The sequence below is a fragment of the Antrostomus carolinensis genome, unplaced genomic scaffold (assembly GCF_000700745.2).
Source record: "Antrostomus carolinensis isolate BGI_N321 unplaced genomic scaffold, ASM70074v2 scaffold7339, whole genome shotgun sequence".
In the NCBI taxonomy this organism is placed as follows: domain Eukaryota; kingdom Metazoa; phylum Chordata; class Aves; order Caprimulgiformes; family Caprimulgidae; genus Antrostomus; species Antrostomus carolinensis.
This window is the reverse complement of record NW_010340583.1, coordinates 130,701-157,691: the sequence shown is the minus strand read 5'-3', so window position 1 is coordinate 157,691 and position 26,991 is coordinate 130,701. Positions and strand designations below refer to the sequence as shown.

The following is a 26,991-nucleotide window of genomic DNA, read 5'->3' as shown; positions in this document are numbered from 1 at the left end:
AAGTCATTCAAACCATACACGTTGCATGTTTAGCAAACCTATGGTTTCATCATGTGACTTTAAAGTTCAAATTATCCTCTGCAGTGAGATGTTTTAGAACAGAAAAGTAGTGTTTGTCCCAGACATTTCTAAGTATGTGAGGCCATCCAGTGGATTTTTTTTTTCCTGTTCATGAAGCAACCCTACGCGTATTGGCCAGCCCTCACAACTACATTTTTTTCTAGTGCACTGTTGTAAGTGCTAGAGGTCTAGAAAAGGAAAAACTTGTTGAATAAATACCAAGCAAGGCGTCTTGCTTAGCAGAATAAAAACTCAACACAAAAGTAATGAATGTCAAAAATATTAAGATCCCTTCTTAAAAATAGGGTGTCTTTCTAGTTTTCCGTGGGTCCTGGCTCTTGGAACACTCACAGTATTGTACACATGGAATAAATTATTTTTCCAGATGCTCTGCAGTGACTGTGAGGTGTTAAAAGACAGGATTTTGAGTCTGTAGTATGTTTTGGGTCTGGCTCGGCATTTGTCTTCTTAGTGACAAGGGATAATGGGTGTGAGCTGGAACACAGAAGATTCCGCTTAAATTTCAGAAGGAACTTCTTTAGAGTGAGGGTGACGGAGCATTGGAACAGGCTGCCCAGAGAGGTTGTGGAGTCTCCTTCTCTGGAGACATTCAAAACCCACCTGGATGTCTTTCTATGTGATCTCATTTAGGTTCCTGCTCCAGCAGGGGGATTGGACTGGATGATCTTTCCAGGTCCCTTCCAATCCCTGACATTCTGTGATTCTGTGACTCTGTTGAATAGTGTTCTTAAAACCTCAGATATAAATGAGCAAGAAAGGATTGGCTCATCAGTTTTTTTTATTAGTGCATGCAACCTTTCTATCTGGAATGCATCAGTAGCATCATGTTTTCTTATACCAGCCCATAGTGAAGAACATTTTTATTGTAATCTTTTCATAATCTGCAGTGGCTTTTGTAGATTGAGAAGATAATTTGTGACCAGTGTTTGATCAGCGCTTTCTGTCTCCGTGGCATCTTGTTGCACTTCAACAAGCTTTATGGAAAAACATGTGGAAAGAGCCAAAACACTTCAAAGAAATTAAATGAGACAAATGTAGAAGAGTCTAAATTTCAGAACTAGAATTGTGGGTTACCTGGAGAAAATATTTCATCACTAAGGTCTACATTTCCACCTGAAGGTTAGCACTACTGCTCCAAATACTATTTTGAAACTAGAGATGCATGTGGAGAGTCTTGGGATGCTGGCCCAGAGACATTTCAGCTTTGAGGTTGGAAGTTTATGTTTTTTGAGAAGTAGCTGTGCTCCAAGAGAGCTCTTCAGTAATTCAGTCGCTCTGTGAATGTGGTTTCCAATGAGCTTATACATGTTAATCAGAATATGCTAATTCCCATACTGACTTTGGTTTTGATCATCCTAGTAGTTTTTTGGACTGGGTAGATAGTTTCCCTTTAATTTACAGTAGTTCTTCCAAATTGTTACTGAAAAACTTGGATAAATCTGGCTAGGTAGTGTAGGTGCTTTGTATGTAGCATTTGCTTTTGAGGTGTACCCAAGTCCAGGTTTATTTTGTTGTTATTAATTTCTCATAGCTAAGAATGAATGAAAAAATATATCGTAATTGTGTGCAAGTCAGGTGATTAGAAATTTTTTTTAACTGTTGCTTTTCCATGAAAGATGCAAATTTGAAGTGTCACTTTATTCTTTCTAGGACTTAGGGCTGTGCAGAGAGCACGCTCAACTATGTAAGCGTAGTCAAATGATTGTTTCTGAAATTGCAGTAAAATTTCAGAAAGTATTTGGTCCTCAACTGGTAGATACTATCATGACTTTTTGGCTTCCAGAATGGATCATGTGTGCACATGAGGCGATGCCAAATAGCTACGGCATCGGTTTGTTGCTGTACTTTCTACTGAAGTGGCCTTAATTGGCATTTGATTGATAACCGTGACTCTGCTGAGAGACACAAGCAAACAGCATTGGGTGGATGTATACAAGGATATCTGACTGCACCCTTTGTGATTATTAGTAAAATAAAGGCAAATTAATGGCTGCACCAATAGTTTAAAGGAATATTCAAAGCACTCTTTATAAAGGTTTAAACTGTTCTGAGTTAATTAGCAATTGGTGAGCAAGGAGTAACTCAAGTGAAAATAAGCTACAGTTCTAAGACTGCATTTCCTGTTACTCAGTAACTGCTTTTCTGACAATGCAAGGTGTAGTAAAGCAGACCTCCAAGGGAGCTTATCCTTTAATGAGAAAAAAATATATAAATAGAACTAGAAAAGCAGAAAGATAAAAGCTATTTCTTATGCCTGTCATTTTAAAAATAAAAAAATAATGTATGAGAAAGCACCCATCTTCAAAATTATCTTCACATTTACAAACACGATTTCATACTTTGACTGAAACCTGTATTAAGCCTCATTATTCAGTATATTTAGAGGGCAAGAATATTTATCATACTTTGAATATTTATCAACACACAGTACTTTATTTATCGTATCAGGAGCATGTAGCATATTACAATTTCAGAACGTGTACATAGATTTGGAGAATCACATCAGAAAGTATCCTGATTTTACAGGTGGAGAAACTTTGGCTACTGTGAAATTTGTTCTTCCAAGCTGATGGAATAAATTGAAAACCAGAGGAGAAACGAAATATAGATTAGAAACTCAGTTTCCCAACTCCATATTCTTTATTCTGTGTAGACCACACTGATTCCCATCTTGATAGCTGCAATTCTGCCTCATCTATGGAAATGGGCAAAACTTAGTCTGAGATATCCTAACAGCTATATAGTGTGGTTCTGGCAGCAGCTCACAGTGCTGCTATTGTCACAGCTAAAGCATTATTAAAAGAAAAGTAAGATATTGCTGTTGTGTGACAAGCTGTGTCTTTCCTTAAACAATAAAACAGTTGATTTAATTTGCCTAAATGATCACAGGGTGCAAGTCATATGAGAACAGTGGCAAACACACTAGTGTTTAGTTGTATAAACGTTTCATAAAACTGCAAAAAATGGTGGTTAAATGACTATTTTTGGGGTGATGCATAATTTCACTATTATTTTTATTAGTGATTTGATTTCTTGGTAATTAGTATGTATGCATGCTCTCAATGGAAGAGGTTTATGTATGATAATGATGTTCTGGATCTGGCAGAGGCAGGAAGGGTAGAAGTTGCAGAAGTTAAATTGTGAGATGCTGTGATAATAGTTAAGGACTGGGTGATAACTCCTACAGTTCCACTAGCCGCCTACAGCGAGCTGCCATGGGGGAAACTCTGGGTTATATTTTAACACATCTTATTTTTCTTAAGGCAAAATAAATACATCCAGTACTGAGTGACAGATGTTATTATAAAGAAAGCAGATGTGAACCACTTTTCTTTTGAGCAAATCCAGTAATTTCTCTTAATTGACCTGTATTACTGATGTGTTTAGCAGCGTACAGGTCCCTGACAGTAGGTTTAAATTGAACTGAGGTCTCTTTCTCTCATACATGTGTATGCCAGATGAGAGAAACTTCTCCATCTTCTCTAACAAACATCATTCAGTACTTCTGGTGTGTGAGATGCTGAAACCATGGAGATTTCAGTCTTTTCATTCTCTGATTTAATGCAGATCCATCCAGTAAAGTAGGATGGAGATGGTGATTCTCTCTTGCTCACCTTCCTAATGAATCATTGTGGTCAGTTGTTCAGCAGAGTCTCCATACTCAGTTGAGCAGTAGAGCTCTTGTTTGCTTGGTGCAACGTCAAATAACCTCAAGTCAGCAAGGACTGAGACCAAAGGCTGCAGTAAGCTTGCAGTTAGTCTAAGGGTTGAACTGGGTTGCTCTAGGGTAATGATTATTGTTAGGGAGCTCATCCTGCGTGAGAAGCCTGAAGTCTGTTTTTAGGCTGTGCTGTTGTCTTCTGCACTTGATTAACACATCTTTTCTTGTCTTTTTGATGTAATATTGTTAAGAAAACTGTCCCTGTGTAGTATGATAGGATTGTTTTGGAATATTAAATGGCTGTTATTGCCCATTCCCCAGTGTATTAGGATGAAAAGCAATTGCTGTGTTACTGGAACTTTGAATTGTGAAATAGTGTACAATTTTTTTCAAAGATATTTTTCATAAACTACCATGTATTTCCATATTTTTTCCTCTAGTGTTGTTATGTAAAAAAAAAAAAAAGTGGGGGATATTAGCCACGGAGTTAGTCAAAGATTTCTTTGACTCTATTCAAGGGCTGAGCTTACATATTGGAAGCTTTTCTTGGTGGTATTTTAGCACCTTCAGGCTACTTGTACTAATGCAATAACTCAAGATTCCTGGGGAAAAATAATTTTTGAGAAGAGTGTCTGTTCTAAGGCTTTTGTTATATTGATGCACAGTTGCTAGTCACTCTGTAAAATTGTTCTTGTGAAAGGCCTTGCTTTTAATTGTATGCATGTTTAGTCTCTTTTTCACTAGATAGCAAGCAAATTGGTGTCCTTGATTAAAAGACCATGGAACGTTAGGACTTTGACATAAAGGGGGGAAGGCAGAAGGCAAGGAAATTGTACACAAACCCAAGAATTGCTAGCTTGAAGAAAGTTAAAGGAATTTTTTTTTGTGGATGAATTTTAGGATAAAAAACTTTGTAGGTCTTCATTGTATTATATTCCCTGCATGTTTGATTTGGGGATTTTTTCTTTTTAAATGGAATTCAGATGTTTATGCTGATTTATAAGGTACATGGAGCTATGTGAATTTGTAAACTTTGATAGTCTTACTGTCTCTGCTTGGAACTCTCTGCTTGGATAGGGTTAAAAAAGTAGAAGTTGGAGATGTGTATACATAAGCACTGGTATTAATAATTACCAATGCCTCAGAGGCTGGTTGTAAATCAACATTTCTTCCTTTGGGCATGGTGGTGTTGGGTGGACAGTTGGACTTGGTGATCTTAGAGGTCTTTTCCAACCTTAATGATTCTCTTCTGTGATTCTTTTACAGCCGTGCTCTGCTGTGTGATTGCTGCTTTCACATCTAAGGGTTGCTTGCCCATGATTCAGTGTTAGTGATTTTATATTGGCTTATTTAGTCATTGTTTGTAATGTAAGTTGTTTTATAAACAGTATTTTATTATTATTACTATACAGTAATGTTTCTATCAATCACAAAATAAATTCCTCAGTACGGGTAGATCATCTATGTAATTCAGCTACGAGAGCTCAAGAATTCCCTGTGTTTCCAAATAATACTCTATTTCTATTAAAGGGTGGAGAAAAGCTTTTTCTAATGGCAAGTTTTATAAGAGAGCTGATATCTGCATAGCACTGCAGGTGCTAGAATGATTATTTAATTGCACATAGGCTGACCTGAAAAATTTCAGAAACTTCTGTATTAATTAAGTATGAAATCTATTTCATTGTGAAGTAGTGAAACCATAACTTAATTAGAAAGAATTACAATGCTCCGGAGCTGAATGGGAAGGCACTTCCTTTGATCTTTGAGCATCTTGTCAACCACAATGACTAGTACCAGATGTTTCATAAAACAATACAAGAAACATGCTTTTTTAATAAATATTTCTTTCTTGTGGATAATCAGATCTAATAGCTGGGTTAAATATCCTCCTGTTAGGTTCAAACCCAAAGCTAGCCATTGCTGAGATTTGCATTTTGCAACAGAATTTTCTCTTACCTGCCTCATCTTCACAGCAGCAGTTTGTTGTGGGTTATGGTTAATTTTGCTTCTTCTATCCAGTACATTCAGCAATATCCTTACTGTTTGCAGACAGGACCAGCTAGTACAAATCTGTGTTTAACCAGAAACTGTGACTGATTTTTATTTTTTTTTTTCTAATGATTAACTTAAATCCTTTAATTAGTTTTACTGGTCTTCCTGCTTTAGGAAACTGCAAGAGTATTTTGCTAGTGACCACCAGATGGAGTTTCTAAAACAGGGTTGATAACCTAATACCAGAATTAATTTCAAAATGATCTTTTAAAGGTTTTGGAGATCAGTTAAGAAACAGTTGTGGAAACTCTACCAGCTTCAAGATAAATTTTAGCTTAAATTTGCAAATGTTGTTGCTAAAATTAGGCATTTAAATTCATTTTGTAATTGGTAATGCATAGGCTAACATACAAGTGATGAGCAGAAGGATTTCCTATCAGTATCAGTGAGATTTGAGATAAAACCACTTTAGGAGATTAATTCTGTGTTTTTGAAGGTTAACTTTATCCAGAGTTAAGCACTTTCTCTGCATTTACATAGCAGAATTATTCCTACTGTTGGGCAGTATACTTGCAGGTACAGTTTCTGCAAAATGTCTTTTAATTGGAAATTTGTTTCTTTTTTGTATTAGTCCTCTCTCCAGGTCTCTGAGCTTGGAGTATTTATGCTGTTGCTTATTTATCTTTTCAGATAATGCATCATCAAGTACTTTAAAACTAGATAAGATGGATTATGTTTCTGGTCATAAATTTTGTTTTAAAGAACTTTTGGTAGGCAGGTTTTTTAAAAAATATATTTGTATATTTAATAAATAATCTGATAAGAATCTGTAATTTTAAACATGTTTTGCTGTTGTGATTTGTAATAATACCAGAATTCTGCCTGCTGTGGACTGAATCATTTTAACCATTTTTGTGTATGTAATTAAAAGTTCTGGTTCTTTAGAAGGAAGTAAGGAAATCACATGAACTTCCAAGGTAAGGAAAGGACTTGGTGGGAAGAAAGTAGAATGACAAAATAGATAATAAATCCTCTTCTCTCCTGATGGGAAAAGAATGTATTCAGCATATGTCAACGTGTTTTGAAGCACAATGGAAAGCTAAAGGAAATACAACAGAGGAAACATTTCACACTTCAAATTTGTTGCCATGGCAGGCTGCACAGCTGGTTTTGTACGTTTAGATTGCTTTTACTCAGAAAGACTATTGCATGAGATAGTTAAGAAATACACAAGGTTTCGTTTACCGAGAAACTGCAAAAATTAATCTTAGAACATATGTTTCAGATTCATCAGTGCGTTGAGCACTCTACAGCTGCAGAAACTTAGGCAAAAGTCAGTACTTCTGAAAGTCCTCAGCTAACAGCAGAACTGAGAGCAGCCTTTGGCCAGGTTCTGCTTTTGTTTTCTCTCATCAGTCCTGTGCTGCTGCAGTGAAGCTCATTAGAAGGTCTCCAGCCTGAGCACTGTACTGCTTCCATTATTAATGAGCAATGATACACTGAGTTTTAGCTATGAACTTATCCATAGCACAGAAACAATTTAATGGCATCTTAGTTTTGTGTTGTTGGTTGTTTTGTTTTGTTTTTTAAAAAGGTGTTACTTCCTTTGAGTTTTCTGTTAGAGGTGTCATTTTCTTGGCAACCTTGGGGCCTATTTTCCTATTATATGATAATTAAATGCATATTTTCCATCACTGCTCCAAAATGTAGCTGTCTTCAGTGAAATCTCTTTGTATTGACAGAAAAGGGCAGATTCTGATGCCATGTCAGCCTGGTTCATACTAGGGTAAACCTATTGACTTGGTTGTACCTGATGAACTCTTTTTTCACTGGCATTTATGTAGAAGTTCACCTTTTGCAAACCTGTTGGATTCTTAACTTGCTGCTTATTAACTAGCTCTGTTCTCATTTAAGATCCTTCAAGTCTATGTTGTATAAAAGAAGTTTTACTAATCCAGATGACAAACATAGCCTTTTAATGGTTATATCTTAAAGCTCTGAGGAATGAGGCATCAGAAAATCCCTACTCTGTGTTTGTTTAGAGATGCTGGTTCTCCAGTTACTCTCAAAGAACAACAAAAAAATACTCTTTAAATCATTGTTTGGAAGTAAGGGCATTCTTGTCAGATACTAGGCTTTGACTGAATGATATAATATTGCAACTTCTGTCTTCACAGTTGCCATTTTAATTATTTCTCACCACACTCAGAAGTGCCTTGGATTAAGTTTTTTTCTTTAAGGAATTCACTAATAACCATTTTAGTGTTTGCTTTTACTTGCTGTCTTCCTGATCTTTACAGAAAATTTAAAGGTAACAAATTAATCATTTTGAAAGTATAGCCAGGAAAATATTTTCATATGTGTGTGGGGTAAACTGTTCCATGGTGAGTGATCTTTTGGTTATATGCAGTGGTTACTGCAATAAACATATTTTGAGGTATGTTATATTCTTAAAGCTAAATTTTCTTCAGGATGCCAAAGGTATGGGTTATTACTTTATGTTCTGGGAACCAAGAGAGTATCTGCAGGGAGCTGATTTCTGAGATTGCATTTGTGGATCTCTGTCCTATTGGTTGCAGGAGTCTTTATGCTGAAAAGAGTTGGGGGATGTGTGCCTTTTTGGTTTCATTCCCAGCTAACTTCCCGTTGATGAATAATGAGATTTTAATGATGTCAAAATTATGGCCTGGAAAATCTCATAAAATGTCTGATTTGACATCCAAGTAATGCAATTTGTTATGTTTTGATTTAGTGAAGCAACACAAGTTTAACCTTGTCTACAATAGGTTTTTATCAAGAAGGCTAAAAAAAACCACAATCACACATCTTACTGACCATATACACTTTCAACACTTTTTATTGAGAATTTGCTGAGTCAGTAGTTCCTTTGTGAGGCTTTGAGGAAGTCCATTTCTGTAGTATTTTGACATAATATTGAAGGCCACATCTCTTCATTTTAATAGAACCAGAAATTTTCTAGGGATTGATCACTTTCATTAACTGAAATTTTGTCTTCAGAAACGAACTCAATTTGATTCTCAAATGAAAACTTTAGAAAATAGGACCTCTACTAGGTTAGTCAACAAGGACCTGTCTTGAGCTAGCCATGGTAATAATTTAAGCAGAAGCAGAGAGCAACTTTTTTGTTAGTGTGTTGATTTGACTTAACTGGCAGTTCAGCAAGAGGGCAGTAAGCCACAGATCAACTCAAATATTAAATTTAATTTTGTGAGAAAATAACACTGTTAATAATGGCACTTAACTAGTGCTTACTTTCTAGTATACAGTATATACATCCAGAAACATACAGTACACCTTACTGTTTAGAGGTTTACATTTAAATGTTACACTTTAAGAAATAATTTAATAAATTCTTTGCAAATTCTTTTTACATCAGTAGGCTGATTTTTATCTTGCATATATACAGTATTTTATTCATATTTTTTTAAAATGTGAAATAGATAAGCCCCTATTTACAGTCATCAGAAACCTTCAGGTATGTGAAATGGAAAGGACTCATTCTTGACAACTTTGTCTATTAAAGATTTGTCCATAACAGTTCTTCCATATTTATGATACCATATATTTCCTTAAGTAGGATTTTACTGCACTTGCTCATCTACTGTTTTTTATATAAATATGGCAAAGTTCTCGCTTTTTGGGATACTGCTTTTTAAGAGATACCCATGTGAGGGGCCTGCAATTAGGTTCAGAATTTCCTTAAGAGAGTAGCAGTCAGGCGGTTCCATGGCACAGTTTCTTTGAGGCAACTAATGTATCAAATTATCTCTTAAAAAAATTGAGCAGATATCAGCCTTATTAAATTATGAAAATTGTTTATCTATAGGATTGCCATCACATACATGCAAACATACTTAACTGTGCTGCGATAAAATAGATAAGGGAAAAAATAACCAAAGTTGAGATTTCTAGAGTAAATTATATAAAAACTTGTTCTTTCTCCATCTCTTCAATAGCAGCTTCCATTTTACTACCTAAATCCATTTGTAGTGTCAAATCATTCAATAAGCTTTGGGTCATTGTAAAGGAGTCAGTCTAATGAAGTAAATGCGAGCAGTGAATGATACCAAGTGTACAAGACCAACCATGGATGGAAACAGAGGAGCAAAATTAAAATTAAATCAATAGCACAGAGAAGTGAGAAAGATGAGAGAAAATAAAGATGAAGAGAAATTATGAAAGAGCCATGATCTGAAACCGGGAATTTAACAAGGAGAGAAAGGAACAGAAATAAATGCGATAGTCCTGTTAGAGACAAGGTGAGATGTCTTGGGAGAAGGGGGAGATGGAAGTAAGGAAGCGACATGTAAGTTAAAATTGCACTTAATGCTGCCTGTGTAGCCACACAGCCCTGGCAGTGTCCCAGCTCTGGAAGCCTCTATTCACACCAGATAAGCCAGTTCCTCCCTGCTGGAATTTTTCCTGCATAATGAGATGGAATTTCTTTAACAGATTTTACTTGAGGGATTTAATGTGGTGTATTAGGAAACTTAATTTTCCTCAGACAGGAAGAGGAGGAGCCTATTTTCTTGACAGTTGTAAGGAACGATTTCTTTCTTAAGCACTTGCGTGTGGAAGTGAACTTGAATGCTCAAGATGTGTAGAGATTTGTAGAAAACCTCTCAATTTAAGGGGAAAAAAAACCCCAACCACCCAACAGCAGCCAGTGTCACGTCAGCACAGAGGCGCTGTAAATTGGGCTGTGAATCAGGCACAATGATAAAGAAAGGCTTCATTCCTTAACATGGTTTTAATCAACAGGCTACGACTGTGAAGTAAATTGATGTACTTGCACTGGGTAATTTTTGTGTGGAGAAAAAGCCACAGAAATAGATGATTTACTGTATAGGGTTTAAGGGTTTAAAAAAAAAATCAATAAAATATGAAAGGCTATTTAAAAAGTAAAAAATAATGGAGAGTCTTCAGAAGGACGTTGATAACTTAGCCATCTTTGCTTGTCTTCATATATAGGCATCTGTTATGAAAATAAATTACTTTAATAACATTGAAGAGAAGGGAAAAGATCTGAAAAGGCTGCTTCTCACCTGCTTCCCACCTACAACTTAAGCATGTCTCTATGCTGACAAATTCAGACCAATTATCAGCCAAAATTGTGCTATAAGCAATGGAAAAGGTTCAATTCTAGTTTTGCTTCATGCTTTTTCTACAACAGGGACTTGTAAAGCCACATTTTTAAACTAAAATCATGTTGTATTGTAACAGATTAAGCAACTATATTATTCTGCTGTGTTGCAGGCTGAGTGATGAAGATGTCTTGCTGCTCCCAAATCAGTGGGAGTCTCAGTTTAACTTTGTTAATAATGCAACAACAGCACAGGAACAGGTAGTTCTTGGGTCGATGTTTTGTAGTTTGCTGTTGTGGTAACTGTTGATTTGCTTCCTGCAGCATGATTGTGTTCCTTATGTATTTCATATCCTCACTAAAAGCTGTCAGTCTGGATTGGATTTCTTCATCCTCACTGTGAAATACAGAAACTATACTTTTATTTTGTATTCAAGAATCACACTGGGAGGCACCCCATTTCCGAGAGGTCAGCAAAAAGCTGATGCTGACTGGGATTCCTATGTATTACTCCCATTTAAAAATCTTATATGTATTGAGGGATTTTGTATGGTTTCCAAACCTCCAGTGATGCCCTAAAGATATTTTGCTGCAAACATATCCCTTGAAAATACAAAATGTTAATCATAAACATATTTATTTTTAAGATAATTACTCTTGTTACATGAACATATGTGGACCGTAACACTTAGCCGGGCATTCTTTACTAGTTAAATTTTGATTTAACTTTGTAAACCACTGTGTCCTTCATTTTAATATGTGGAACAAACATCACTCGGTTCCCTCAGAATTAGTTAATAAATATTTTGGAATTCTTGAAATGTTTTAAGATGCAAACAAAGCACTGGAAAAATAAAACACATTTTTGTTAATTGTTACATCTAGAAAAAAATCAATTTACCATAAACATGAAAACTTAGGTTAGTTTGTGTGAGAAAATAATTTCTGAAAATGGTAAATTAGGCTTCTTTTAGAGAGGATTCAATGATGGAGAAAGAAATTAAATAATTTAATTTATAATTATCATTTACTACTTGGACAGGTATAATTGGATAATACGATCTTTAGTAAAGATCATCTATATTGTCTTCATTGAAAAATGCTATTTACTTCATCAAGGATAGCACTGTTAACTTCTTTGCACAGAAAATAAGGTAATACCTTTTTCTATACAAGATACAAGGTGCTTTGTCTTCAGTCAAGACTTCAATATACTGCTCAGTGATTTCTTCAGACAGGAATATTAGAATGATGCAGACAGAGTTTATGTTTTGTAACCAATTCAGTGCACTGAAAGTATCAGATGTCACAGGATTACAGCACACAGGCCAGAGTCTCACAAGATTTCAGCAAACAATTAACTATTTGAAAATTAAGACTGTTTCATGTCACTGTAATGGAAAGCTCCTTGTAGCTTCTTGGTTGGGACTCTCATGTTAATGACTCTGAATGCCAACACAGCAGTATTGGGGTCCCAGTACTGGTATGGCAAGTACTGCAGTAACGGAGCACCAGAGGGTTTTTTCATACCTACGTCATAACTTGCTGTACTACTGTGCGTTCATGAGAACACCCTTGATTCCCACAGTGTATCTTTTTAAGCAAACGTCGTAATTTGTTGGGAAAGTTTTTGTTAATATATCTGTAGAGCAGAGGCATTACAAAGCTGCTTGAGAAAGCCAAGAATTTTGATAAAATCTTGGTAAAATGTAATATTCGAATGTAACTTTCATCTGCAATTCTTCCTTGTGCATTAGTAAATGTGCTTACCAAGAGAGTAACATAATAGGGTGTCCATAACGTGAACTGTGTACAGACTGTGGCAATCAAAAGCCTGTGCACTGATGGATCTAATCGTCCAGTGTCTTGATCCAGTGGTGTAGCCTCTTTGCGTATTCGCAAGATTAACGTCAGTGCATACAGTACAGCGATAGCTGGTACAACATACCCAATAAACACCATAATGGCATCTGCTGCTTCTTTGTTCTGCATCTTGGAACATTCAATTATTTTAGTGGATACATGATTGCAGACATAGAACAGGAGCGATGAAAAACTTGTAAGCATGGCACCACCCCATATGAATCCACAAACATGTTTGGTGTTGTAGACACTTGACATGTAAGTTCTAGGTAGAGCACGTTCAATGTAGTAGTCCAGACTGAGTAATGTAGTAGAGTACATGATAACTAAAGACGAGACGTTGAATAAAATAAGTAAGGTAATATAAACTTCATTGTTAGAATTCCAGATGGCCCATTTTGTATTGGCAAGACCTAGAAGGTATACTGGTGCCAGAGCGTTGATGATGAGACCAGCAATGGCAATGTTGACAAAGTAAACATCTGGCATAGTCATAGTAGCTTTGTTATAGAGATTAACTAGGACCAGCAAGCCATTGTAACAAAGGCCAATTGGGAAACATATAATGAGGTAGAGTAGGGAAAAGATGGAAAGCACAAGGTGGAAGTCATGGCAGAGGTGCTGGTCCTCACTGTTCTCGGTACTGTTGTTTAAGGTTTCACAGCTCCACATAGTGATTTTAGCTTTTGTATCTTCTCCGCTGGTTACCAGCTTTTCTGTAGAGAGAGAAATAGTGAAAGTATTGTTGAAATATTATATTGTAAGTGAAGTGCAAAGTAGTATGAAGAAAACATTGTAAATATAGCAATTATATGCTTTATATAACTGATCCATTTAAGGTTAGTGACTGAAACACCTTTTGATCTCGTTAGTCTAGAAGAAAGTCATCTGCGATTCAAAATTTTGTGATGCTAGTAAATGTTCTGAAGTTTTAAATTAAATTAGTGGCAAATGAGCTGATACAGGACACTCAACAGCAGTAAATTATAACCTGTATATCTTTAAAATAAGTACCGGTGTAATATACATGAAGATTAGTACAACGTTTTTAAAAATTATTAAACAGCACCTTTTATGTAGCTAATGATATATAAGGGTAGTTGCTAAAGAAGGATAAGATGAACCACAAATCTTAGCAATAAGATGAACAGAGTTCTCTAAAGTGCTAAATATGCTTTCTCTCAAGAAGATAGTTTCTTAGGAGGCACATCCAAGGATCACTGGATCCCTGATAAAATTGACAAAGACTAGAGGAAACTGGGAAATGAAGTTGTTGTTTTTTGTGAGGTTTTTTTTGTTTTTTAATAGGTCTGTTTGTATTCAGATTTCCAACCTATAACCATTTAATTCTGAAAGAACAATGGACCTCTGTAGTCTAGGGAACCTAATATGAGGGCAACCTGACTTTCCAAAAAGGCAAGAATTGGCTATCATTTCCTCTCAAAATAGCTCGAATTCTTTAAAAAGTATGCTAGTATCAGTAGTCGTTGTCTAGGTATCTTTGCTTTATCTTCAGTAAAGAGAGAACATTTTAACTGAAATCAGTGAACTTCAAAGCCATCATGAAAAGTCTCATTCCAAAACACAGAAGTAAGAAACAATCTCTAAAGTACAACTTGGAACATCCACAGCCTCAAAATCACAGTTGTTATTACTGCCGGGACAGTGTAGAATTTACACAGCAAGTGATTTCCCACGTCATGTCCTCTGATACTGTCAGATGCTCAACATTATATTGTGTGTATCCCTTTTAGCACGTATAGGAAAGTATAAATACACGTACCAGCATTCCTTCCAGAGCGAGAACAAGATTTAATCAAATCCACAATAAACATTGTGCAATTACAATGAATGTTACTAGACAACATGCTGTACTCCATGAACCATATGGCTACATTACTCACGATGGGTTTTGTAAGCATCCGAAGATATGTGGTTGCATCTCTCTAGTGCTAATCCTTTGACACTTCAGCCATAGTACAGAATTTGTTCCAGAATCGTGTCCACTTCCATTTTTTATTTCCCATTGCAGTTGTTTTGTGTGCATTTTTTTCTAAATACCATAGCCTGAGCCAGATATCTGGCTAAAAATACAGTAATTTTAGCTGGGCAAACAATTTTTTATTCCACTGTCATATGTGGAATATCCTTTAGATAAGTGACTGCAGTGGCAGTGACACGAGATGCAATTCTAGTGTTTTCAAAGCTTTCTTTCACCTTTGTGGAAAAACTTTGTTTTCTGAAACCAGTTCTTTAGCTGTAGTACTGCATCTGAGTAGAAAGTATGGTATCTTTATGTTCTCTTTCAATCCTTCAGCACTGAAAACAACCCAGTTTATTTTCAGGAAGCATCTGTTTTAAGCAAATTTTGGGGTGTTGTTGTTGGGTTTGTGTTTTTGTTTTTTAACGAAAAGCTGTTTTGAGCAGTTGAAGGCAACCAAAACTACATCTCATTGAACTGTTAGGACTTGATTCAACCAAAGCAGCAGAGTGGAACTAGATATTGCAAATACATGCATTACAGTGAGTGCAAGGGCGACTAAGCACAGGCACGGATACAATCACGTAATTCCATTATGTAGGTTTATCCTTAAGCATGTAGCTTTGATTACTCCAGACTAAATTACATCAGCCACAGAATACTTGCCTGTATATTGTCTCTGAAGATCAACAGTCTTTGCTACCATGCTTTATATTTTATAGAGCAGGGGGATGTTTGGTTTCACAAGTGTTTTTAGTAATTACCCTTTTTTATTTGTCCTCTAAGGGCAGTTAAATAAGACAATTCTATTTTAATGACAGAAATTGCAGGCAATTCATTGTGTTAAATAGTAATCTTAGGAAATTACAGAACTCACCTCCAAAATGAGCAAAAATAAGATCTAAACTAAAAATATTTTCTGAATAAATTTTGTTGATGACTGCTAAACTACCAGATGAGGTATTTTTGCTGCTAATGTAGAAATCACGCATTTTTGACTGTCACTTACCTGGGAAGGCACTGAACCTGTTTGTGCTGTACAGGCCCAGCTCGGCATTTCTGACCCAGCTGGATCTTTTGTCATTTTAAATGCAGTTTTGTCTTCACAGACCATGTCTGGGTACGTCCTTACGATGCTTTGGACGTCGCAGTTTTACTCGCTCCATCTCCACTAACCCCTTCTCCAGTCAAAAGGAGTTCTGCAGACCCAGGTTGACTCTTGCATAAGTGAATGCTGCAGTCCTCTTGTTTACCGTGGGCTGACTCAGCCTTCCCTAAAGCTTCCCCTGCTCCTGTCTGCTTTTATACTTGTATCACCTTGAAAATTAAAATCAGAACTTAAAACGGAGAAGGAAGGAGCGTCCTGCCAGTCGCCGCTTTGCTCTCCAACCTGCCTTTCCCACGGCCCCAACCTCGGCAGCGTGGCTGTAAAGCCTCTTACCTTTAATTCACGTTTCACATTCCTCCGCGCTGCCGGATCCGCACGCGTTTGGTCAGCGGCGTTTCCGAGGAAGGAGGCCGGCTGCAAAGCCCTGTCTTGTTTCTCTTTACAAACATGGTGCTCGGCTCTCGCCAGCGCCCGGGCAGCGTGCGGCTCTGCCTGTCTGCCTGCGCTGCACTTGTTTTTCCTCTCGAAGTTACTCACAAGTTTCTGCTTGGCTTGGCAGGCGGCAGGCCCCTCCCTTTCCCTGTTTACAGCCAGTTTCAAGAAGTGAGAGGCTGTGCTCGGAGCTGTTTGATCCAGCTCAGTTTAGTCCCTGGGTTTCAGATTTACTGCTTTAAGATCTATGGGCTGCTGGACCACGCAGGTTTGTTATGGTATTGTCATCTGTGCTGGGGCTCTCCGGGGACATCGGAGAGGCTGTTCCATTCCCTGCAAGTGCAATCAACAGCTCTCGTTCAAAAGCGTGGGTTTTATTTCTAACCTAGGATGAGAATATGTAGCTTTGAGGTTTCATTTTTATAGGCCATACATATTCTAAACAATCAATATTTAAAAGTTACTGGATTATGGAGCACACAAGTGCTTGTGCTGCTTATGAAGGTGAGCTAGCTTGTAATACAAAAAGTTTCTGAGTATTTACTTTGAATTTGGAGACTGTTTTGCTGTTGTGAAAAGGCATCGTGATGTGAGCCTCATTTTGTGATGCTATTATGGATCCTATTCTGTTGCCTTTTTTGAAAAGATGATTTTTCTCAGGGTATTTGCATGTCACTCAAAATTAACAGATGTGTGTGTGTATTCTCTATACCTTTAAAATGGATCATTTCTTAAAAGGGTTTTGTACTGTGGGGTTCTGTTGTTTATATGGAAACTCCTCATACTAATGAACTAAAGTTGCTACCTTTGAAGTACGCTTTTAACTGACACAGTCAAGCAAAAATGAGAGCTACCTTATTTTTTCAAAATAATTTGTCTTATATTTAGAGATTCTGAGGCTTTATTCCATAGCAAATAAACATTAATGAAAAATCCCTTCATTAAAAATTAAGCAGGTGTTTATAGAATAAATACAAGAGAAACACTAAAAATGGTTACTCTGACTGCAGTTTGGTCTTTTTAGGCAAGGTCTGTGCTTCTTAGTTTATATTTAACAATTAATTATGAATATTGTAAAACCACTGCAACTCCCACATGACAGAAAATTCCTATATTCATATTTGATGCATAGCCCACAGACAGAATTGTATGTGCTGTGGATAACTCTGTGGCAACAAGGCTGTGCTGCCTCAAAACTTTAGAAGGAATTTAATCATCATAAGTTCACCAGGGAAACAGCAAAGTAGGAGAGGTATTAGTGTAGAAGTAGTTTTAGAGTTCTGATACTCGGCCAAAAGCCAATTTATTTACATGTCATGAAAGTTGAAGGTTGTTTTAGTCAGATAAAAATTTGCATGAATTACTTAAGAAAAACTTCTTACAGCACTGCACAAAAAATTAAGAGCACTCAGTGGCAAAGATTATTTTAGAAAAGATGTATAAAATGATATTCAGTTAATGGGGAAAAAAAAATAATAATTACTTTTTAGTTGTGTTAGAGTCCATAGCTGCAGTCAGGGTGTTTTCAGATGTTTTCATTCAGAATGCAGCACTGAGTTGCAGAGCAGGTGGGTTAACAGTTTCCAGCATGACCATTCTACACTCTGATTGTTTTATTTGACTTAAAAAACACCAAACTTTTATCCAGCTGGAGCACAATCTCTTAATGTGTAGATTTTTTTTTTTGTTTAGATAATAAATGATTTGTCTGTTTGTTCTGTTATCATCTATATGTGAGATAGCTCTTATCTAGGTTATCTACTTCTGCATGTGTGTTTTCACAAGCTGTAATATCGTTGTAAACCATATGTAGCTAATGAAACTGTTTCCAAGAAGTTAAGTCTCTAAACAGGCCTGAGTCTCCTGCCTTCATCAGGTCTTCTCGAGTTCCCACAGGGTCTCTTTAATTTGTACAGAGACTGAAACCTGAGGGTACTGCATAGAAAGGCTGAGCGCTACATAGAGCTTTGCTGGATGGCACAGGTTTGCTACAGATCAAGACTGAGAAAACTGAAGAGCTTGGTCAGAAGTGTTGTGTATGTAGATAAAACAATTTAGTAGATTGTCAGCTATTCATCAGTTTGTAAGGTACTTTTTGAAAGTGACATTTTAATTATTATTTATGGATTAATTCTTAAAAATGTAAATAATGGATGGTTGGTATTTCTGAAAAATAGCATACCTGCAGTTAGTTGTACCTCAAGGGGAACACGCTCTGAACTCTCAAGTATGAGAGAATGAAGTGTTACACTGCTGTTACCTTGCAGTCTGGATAACATGACATTTTTTTAGGCTTACAAGCTTATGTACATGCCATAGGGATTAACAGAAGACTGGATATACAGAAAAGTAAAAGTAGCTTGCCCAGGTGAGATGTGAGGGGAAAAAAAATGCAGCAGTGCAGGCAAGGAGTTTTCAGAATATACTTTCCTTATGCAGTTGCTGAGTTGCTGCTTTTTATAATATAATGATACAGCTCAGATAAAATACTTTTAACATTAGTGGAGAAGAAAATCCTGCTTGATACTGGGTGCTGGGTTGAAAAACAGGCCCCTTCCAACCCTATCATTTATGTCTTTGTGGTGCAATCATTGACCAGTTTGACAGGTGGGGTGTTTCTCACCAATATTGGTTCCATTTTATAATGTAGTTAATTCAGTGCAATATAATGTGAAAGAAGCCATGACTAAATAACAAGAATAATTAATATAAAGTAGCATTGACTATAACCCTGTCTTGGATGTTTAAAAAAAAAAAAGTACAAATAAAAAAAAAGAGTAGGTCAGGTGGAAGAGGGGTGGTTTTGTCTTTCTACAGTAGCACTGTCTGTCCCTAGTCCTGGGACAGGGAGCACAGAGTGAGGAGTTTGCCACCCCTGCCAAGTGAACTCATGGGAAGAGCTGGCACACAGCCGTCTGGTCCCACTGGTTTCACCTTCATCATTAGGCTCAGTTTTTGGTTTTCTAAACCCATCCCCTTTGTAGTATGAATGTGCTTTGGTAGCAGCATAACAATAAATATATTTTTTTTTTTTTCAGAAGACCTTTGACTCATACCACCCATTGCCCACTTCTGCTGAATTCTGTACAATTTCTGTGCTGTGAGCCCATTTCCAGCTTTATATTTTATTGCCTCCCCTTGGTCCAGTGTTATTCCATGTGTTCCTTCTGTCCAGATATAAATACTTATGTCCATTTCCCCCTGTGGTTTTTCTTTTTTAAAAACCTCTTGTTTTTCACATCTGCCTGGCCTTTATTTTCAGCTTTATTTCTCCCTGATGACTCTATTACAGTTAACGCTGCGTCTCCCATCCTTATTTGTTCATACGACACACACAAGGTATCATATAAGACTTGTAAGAGGGTTTTGAAGTAAGATACTCTTCCACTTCTTACTTCTCTGTTACTTTCCTGTGGGACATCTCAGGCTGTTCTTAGGCATTTTGAATCAACAATAAAAACTGAATTCTCGAGAACTATAAGCTTATATTTCTATCATATGTGGTATGAGTACAGAGATACTCACACTTCTGAAATCCATCTTTGCATTTTACTTTGGTCATCCTTTGAAGTTGCTCACTCTCTGCTTTTCCAGAAATCCTGAATATCTGTTGTCTTCAGAGCACTTCAAATCTTAGCTCCTTCCTGTGGGCCCCTCTCTCAACTTGCTAGGTGACCTTTTTTATTGTTTCACAGATGTGGGCAACCACTGTCACTTGTTTATTCTTTCATTCTGCACCATCTTTGTGGTAAATCGTCTGCATAGCAACTACCTGATCATTCAGATCCCCCTTGTGCCATGATAATCTGCTTACTGCCCATGGCCTCTTGGCAACCTACTAAATAGATGCAATTTCTTTTCTGTTTTAACCTGTTGTTTACATCATTATTATTTTTATACAAATATATATAATTCCATATAATATAAAACTATTAATGTCAGCTATACACTTTGTTTATTAGATTGTTAATCTCTCTAGGAATCCAGGTTCATGTAAGGCCATGTCAGAAGTATGTGTCTGTAAATTGCTGTCACGGATCAGTAAGCATCAATAAATGAGTTCCAATGCTCCTTTGGTTTGGAAGAAAGTGAGGAAAACTTGATTTTAGGTTATGGCAACCGCTTTTCAAGATGTGCGTCTTTGGTGTATTAAATTAGAACTGAAGAACTTCCCTCTGTCTTCAGAGTTCACAGAAGATTGCTCGAAACAATGTGTGTATCCATCAGAAATGAGTAATGGTATTTGCTTTCTTATCTCTTTTTCCCCTCTCAATTTTTAAGCAGATAATATACTTCAATAAAGAAAGACAAAAGAGATCAACTACTCTGGAAACCACAATAAAAACTGCCAAAGGCTTTTTTAAGAGACCATGATATCTGTTAGGGCGTGGCAGTGTGGTAGTGGTCTGGAAGGTTGTAATAACCAAGTATTACGGGTAAAAAGAGACAAATGAAATTTCTGCCAGATGAGGAGAGTAAGTTCTGTGGAGAGGAGATAGTCCAGCATGAAGACCCCTAAAGATTTGTGTGGAGAGAGTCCCATGTTCAGACACAGATGCTATCTGCCAGGCGCATCTACCACTCCAGAAAACTTCTTTTTGATGCTGTTTGTGTTTTTGTGATAGAGCCTCTGTGGGCATTAGGTTGCCGATGGCTGTGCCCTCCTCCCAGCTGCTGAGGAACAGCTGCACTGGAGGCTCTGCACGGGTTAACTCTATGAACTCGATCATGTTTTGTTAACTTCTCTCAGTGTCCCACTATCAGATGAGTGTGACTGCTCTCCTGCTCCACCTCTTCCTGACTTAGCTTTATCACTGGATGCCAAAAGAGCCTCTATATGGAAAACAGGACATATCTTTTCTTTTTTGTTCACCATAGAATGAACAGTACAGCTTTTAATACACTGTAGATGTGTTGTGGCTTAATATTTAATTACTGCAAAAATTGAAATATCTCATTTTTGTGCAGTTCTAAAGATAGTCTTCCATCAGGCAGAATGAATTTACACAGTGGTTACCTATATTAATCTACAAGCCTCAGCTGCCTGAGTTTCTGAAATAAGATCCAATTTGGAGATGCCCAAATATCCACTAGGTGATACTTTTCTTAAGAAACTGAGTTACATGCAAAACAACCCCCTGTAATTTTCCTGGTATTCATATTAACTTTCAGTGACTTATGGTGTGTTAAATAACAGTAACAATTAGAATGAGTGTTCTATTAGAAAATAGGCTTCATAAGATGTTTCAAGCTCCGGATTTTATAAAGTTGACTAACTGGAATAGAAGAAATTATGGCTTTTAGCTGTCAGCAGAGTAGATGGTGCTATTCAGAATGTTGAGTACGAACAACCAATTAGTACTACTGCAGTTCCTGGTCCATGTTTTCAGAGCACTTGGAAGCTGATTTTGATGCAGCTATCATACTTTAAAACTAAGTGGCAACAAACTTAAATAAAATTCATTATCAAGATGATTGAAAGTTGATATATATTTGAACTGGTTCAGTGAAAAAGTCTTTTAAAAAATTTAACCTGTGGTAGAATTTCCACTGTGCTTTCTGTGAGCCACAGAAACCAAAAGACTTAATTAAAACATACAATTTCATTTTCTTGGAAAGCATATAAGCCCATTAACTCTAGCAAATATTTTAATTCAATTTAAAGCTGAATGTAAATTACAGTTTCTTTTAATGTGAAATACTTCAACTCAATGGATCTAACAAAGATTACACACACACTTTCAGAAAGCGTTCTTACTATCACAGTGTTGATGTTCAGAGTAGCTGGGACTTAGTAGATTTACATAGTAGATAAACTTTGTCTCACTGTTTTTAATGAAAGTATTTTAGTTATTTTTTTCTGACTTAAGGAATGGAATACACTAGTTGGGTGATTTCATTAAAGGATCTTTCTTACATGATAAGCATCACTGTTTAACTACAGGGTTTTCTTCCCTCCAGTATCTACAGACACTTAAGCTGCAGAACAAGTCAGTTAAGACTGGTTTTGGGGGAGAAATGTTGACGAAACACATAAGTTCCTTTTTCTGTGTAAAGATCATCAGATCATGGAGAGGAATTTAAAATTTTCTGTTTAGGCCTTTTTAATATTTGAGAAAATATAGAATTACAGGACAGTTTTATGGTAAATTTCTTTGTTTAACTAATTTTTTATTTAGATCATAGGTGCAAACAGATCATTTGCACCTCTTGCTAGGTAGCAAGTGGCTAGATCTCTGCATTTCCAGCATTTTGGAGTTGCTCAGGTTCCAGGTAAGGAATGCATATGAACTTAACATTCCACTTTTAATCTACGTGAATCAGCATCACTCCAGTGAAGATGACCAGTTCTTGCCAATGAAAATCTGTGCAACTTCTCCCTATTCTAGATATTGCAGACTGAATTTATCCCAGGGCTGGAGTGTCAAAGGTGCACTGACTGCTGGAATTACCCTGTAAATGAGTTGGCCTGGTGAGCTGGCAGGGTGGAAACAGCAGCTCTTATCTTAACCCGCTGTTTGTTAGCTTCACCCATGCTTGGGACGTGTGACAGGGAACGCTGCTGGAATTTGGCAGTGTGAAAACATTCCCCACAGATATTTTGCTGCCAGTTGCTAAGACTGACAGGAGGCACAGATGGTGGTTTTCCTGGAAACTATAATATAATGTAATTTCCTATTAGAAACATCAGAGAAAGCTGACCCGGTGACTTTTCAACAAGACATTACTGTTGGCTGTGTAGGAAACTCTTGTGAAACAGACTCAGACTGCAGGGACCAGGTTTCCAGTAAATGCAAAAATGTTGACATAGTTCTTTCGCAGATAACATTTATAAGAATGACTATAAAACTGGTTTGTGTTTGGAGTTTGAAGGGGAAAATCAGCCCTCAGCAGAGCTATGCTATGGCTGAAATGACTTCACAATTTGTCACATCTGTTGCAGATAAACAGGTATCTTTCTGATAATTGTCAGCAAAAGTCTGAGACATTCTTGACACTTCTGCGGCTTTTAATTGCTATTATTTGGTGAAGGAAATACCATTTTCTAGCTGCCTCTTGGATAAACTTGCATGTTTACTGGTTGCATTTTACTCTTCCATTTATAATGTCTGAATAAAATATATTACTTGAACATTTTAGGAGTGCTAGTGTGGTATTAATGCAAGGGTGGCTATTATTAGACTGTAAGATTTGGAGTAGGAATTTTCATTTACCAGGGGCTTGAAATGAATTAAGAGGCATTGTACTGACATGAATGTGGTCTGATTTTTCCATCTACTGCTTGTCATGTGCCGCTTTTGACTCCACTTGATCAGTGACAGGGTTTTTTTTACCTCTTATTCATCAAAATTTTCTACAGTAATCTTGATTTCTTATGAGGCTGCCCATTGCACCTATATATGTATGGAATGACTCTTCCATCAAACTTGAAAAAGTCAGTAATAACCTTTAGCACCTTCTGTTCTAGGAGGCTTGCAAAGTGTTTGACAGGTTTAAGTATCTAATGGTTTGATTGTAGTCCTTGGCCATATTTCACACGTGTGTGGATGGGAATGCTTCCTTAGTTATTCTTAAATGGGTGTCATTTTTTTTTATAGCTTATAATAAGGCTGGGAAAATGTTTCCAAGGACAAAAACCAAAAGTAATTTTCAGGAAAGAAAAGTGCAAAGGAGTCTGGGACCTCTGTAAACCAGGATTTTCTAAACCTAATCTCCCATTACAAAAACATCTGTGAAGTTACTCCTTGCATATACTACCTGTAGCCACCTGTTACCCCCATTCTGTCCAATCCATGATATTTGGGAAGCCATGGTTAGGATTTGTACAAATTCCTGGGACTACAGCCAAATAAATTACATTGAAATAAATACTAGTGCTTACTAATTGCAGTGTATCAATTCACATGCCATTCAGCAATTACTTTTTTGGTTTTTATTTGAAGGGGTTTTTTTAAGGTTTCTTGGTGTCCTTGATAGGTACACACATTTTTAAAAATCCTGCACACCACAGGAAGGAAGCATGACTTCTGAAGCAGATTTTGTTACTGCAGGAGCTGTATAGAGCCTTGATATATAAAATAAATTTATAATCTGCTTCCTGTGCTAATGGGTGGAAGTCTGAGAAGTAATTAGTTTGTCCCAGAGCCAGTTTCTTAGTAATGATTGAGAAATGGTTGTTTCTACATAGCCCACACAGACACAGGGTGCATACCAACAGTAAACTACAGATGGTAGGGAGGTGTCTGCAGCCTACTAACCTGTCTTCACTCCAGTGAGCCTCACGTTTTAGCTGTTGTGGAAAATACGTAGAATATTCTGATAAAGTCTTATCTGATGTTCAGATCCTTCATGCAGAAGTTCAAATGAATCGCTCTGATGTGCACATTACAAACACAGACGTTCACGTGAATCACTTTGTCCAGACATTTGATTAACAACTTTTTTATCACTTCAGAATCAGTCCAATGTCTGTTGAAATCCACGGGATACAGCTTTGACTTAAATGATGGGGCCAGTCAAATACGTTTAGGATGTGATGCTAACATGAGAAATGGGGTGCTGCCTTTTTATGCTGCTTTAAGCATGTATAAAAAGGACATAAAGGTCAGCTGACAGAGCCCTAAAGGAAAGTAGGTCTTCTGCTAAGTACAGTAGAAAACAGATTTGCAAATATCATGGTGATTAGCATCGTTAAAAATGCTTATGGAGGCTAAAAAGGACAACAGTCATTCTGCTTATTCAAAGCTTCTGCTGAAAGCAGTTAGGAGATATTTGGTGCTTTGAAGTTTGCCTTTGGCTTACCTTCTTTTATAATATAAATGAAAATGCAGCTTAATTGTGATTAATTAGTTAATTAGTTACTGCTGTCTTTTAGCTGTTTTGCAGTCATATTACAGTCTGGTTTGCTGTGTATTTTATTCTTATGCTATGAATAGAAGATTCATAGGTATCTCACTTTCATTGAGAACTTTTTATTAAAAAATAATTAGATTAACTTTTGATCAGTTCCTCTGCTATACTTCTGCTATACTGTTATACTTCTAGATTTAATATACAGAAAAATTGAGATCTTGTATTGAGAGTGATTAATAAAAAACTTAAAAGCACATACTCAGTACATAAAGAAACAGTAAATCCAGCTTAATGTGCAAGAACATGGAAATTGATATGCATAAGAAAAAGCCTACTGGAACTTTCTTTTGGACAAACTGATAAAAGTAGGAACATGACAAATTTAAACAATGACGTTTTTCCTAAAGAACTCTTATCTAAAAACTGGACGTTGGTTTCAAACAATGGTGCTATTCATTTGCACTGATCCAAGGTTTATATACATTAAAGTAAATTGCTCTTAAATACCAAAAGCAATCTAAAAGGTGAACTTAAAATCTCACCTGGTAGGCACAGCCTTGTTGTTCCTTGATGGCTGGCAGAAACATTTTGCCCATCAAGTCAGACCCTTTTCAAAGTGAGCTCAGCAGAAAGTCCAATATCTCATTTCTCTAGTAGGAATAAACAACGGGAGAGCTTAGAAAAAGACGGCTGACGCCGCTGCACTGCCCTCGGTGGTGGCACTGAACTCTGTGTATACATGTGACTTCCCCTGCACATACATACACATAATCCTTTAAGCCTCTGCTGCATGCTGGCATTGGTGCACAGGGCTGTTGCAAAAACCGGGGGGGGGGACCTGATCCTGCCATGAGGAACTGTCCTGCCTACCCATGTTCATAATTGTGAAAGGGGTTTTGAGGGGTCGTCTTTGGGAAAGGACAAACTGAAAGGACGTTACTGTGGCTGGAGAACAGTTCAGTCTTTGGTGTAGTTACATAACGGGAGGCGAATAGCAGCTGCATCAAACTGGGAGAGCTTTTTTGTTAGGAGAAAAGGAATTTTTACCATAGGAGTAGCTATTCTGCGAAGCAGTGTGTGTTAATAGAATAATAAACATAGAGCAAAATAAGCCAAACTGGCAAAAATATTATGTTAGCATAATTTGATTTTCTTCAGAGCTACTCATCACAGCTGTGTTTGTCGGGACTCATATCCCTTCCCGCCTTTCCAAAACAATGCTGTTTAGCAAAAGCCTGTAACATCCACTCAGCCTCTGCAGAGTCTCTAGACAGTAATCGACATTAGACCTGAAAAAGAGCCAATGTATGCTTTAAAAAATAATTTACTGTAAACCTCAGAATTATTTGAAGCATTCAAAAAGACAATTTTAATTAAAAGGAAAAAAAAAAATAAGGAAAATGCTACTGCTGTATCATCTGACTTTAATGAGATGGTAGGTAAATGTAAATTTTTTTCCATCTGAATAAAAAGCATGTAATATCATGATTCTGTCTACTTAGGTTGAATACAAATAGTCCTTAAATAATTTGCCTTTTTAAACTGTAATAAAGAATTAATTAATGTGTTTTCCTTCTCCCCAAAGCAGTAAAGTGTAATGTATGTTTTTCATATCAACCAAAAAGGAGTTGACCCCTAAAATAAATGAAGAATTTGTTATTCATGTTAGGCATGTATGTAGCATGTGTATTTTCTTCAGTGTATTTCAGACATGTGTTTTCTTGTTTTATAGCATTAGTTGCTTATTTTTATTCTTACAGTATCTTAAAAGCTAAAACTTCATAACAGGACTCTGACAGACTCTAAGGTTAACACCTGACAACTTTTTTGATTGTCAGTATTTATGATTTAAGTATTTGCCCAGTTCAGGGGTTTTTTTTGTTTGTGTTTTGTTGTGTCTTTTGGCTAAGCTTTTA

The 26,991-nt window shown here is 36.7% G+C and overlaps 1 protein-coding gene across 1 annotated transcript; it reads right to left on the bottom strand.

Moving 5' to 3' along the window:
* Positions 1 to 12,368: 12,368 nt before the first annotated feature.
* On the bottom strand, positions 12,369 to 25,898 carry GPR146 (G protein-coupled receptor 146). The gene is made up of 2 exons (XM_010176188.1): positions 25,618 to 25,898; positions 12,369 to 13,417 (listed from the first exon to the last, which is right to left on the bottom strand). The coding sequence occupies exon 2, from the start codon at positions 13,371 to 13,373 to the stop codon at positions 12,369 to 12,371; it is 1,005 nt and encodes a 334-aa protein (XP_010174490.1). The 5' UTR covers positions 13,374 to 13,417; positions 25,618 to 25,898.
* Between the last annotated feature and the right edge of the window lie 1,093 nt (positions 25,899 to 26,991).

Coding starts and splice junctions, on each gene's coding strand:
- GPR146 (XM_010176188.1), bottom strand. CDS start 13,373: ATGTGGAGCTGTGAAACCTTAAACAACAGTACCGAGAACAGTGAGGAC.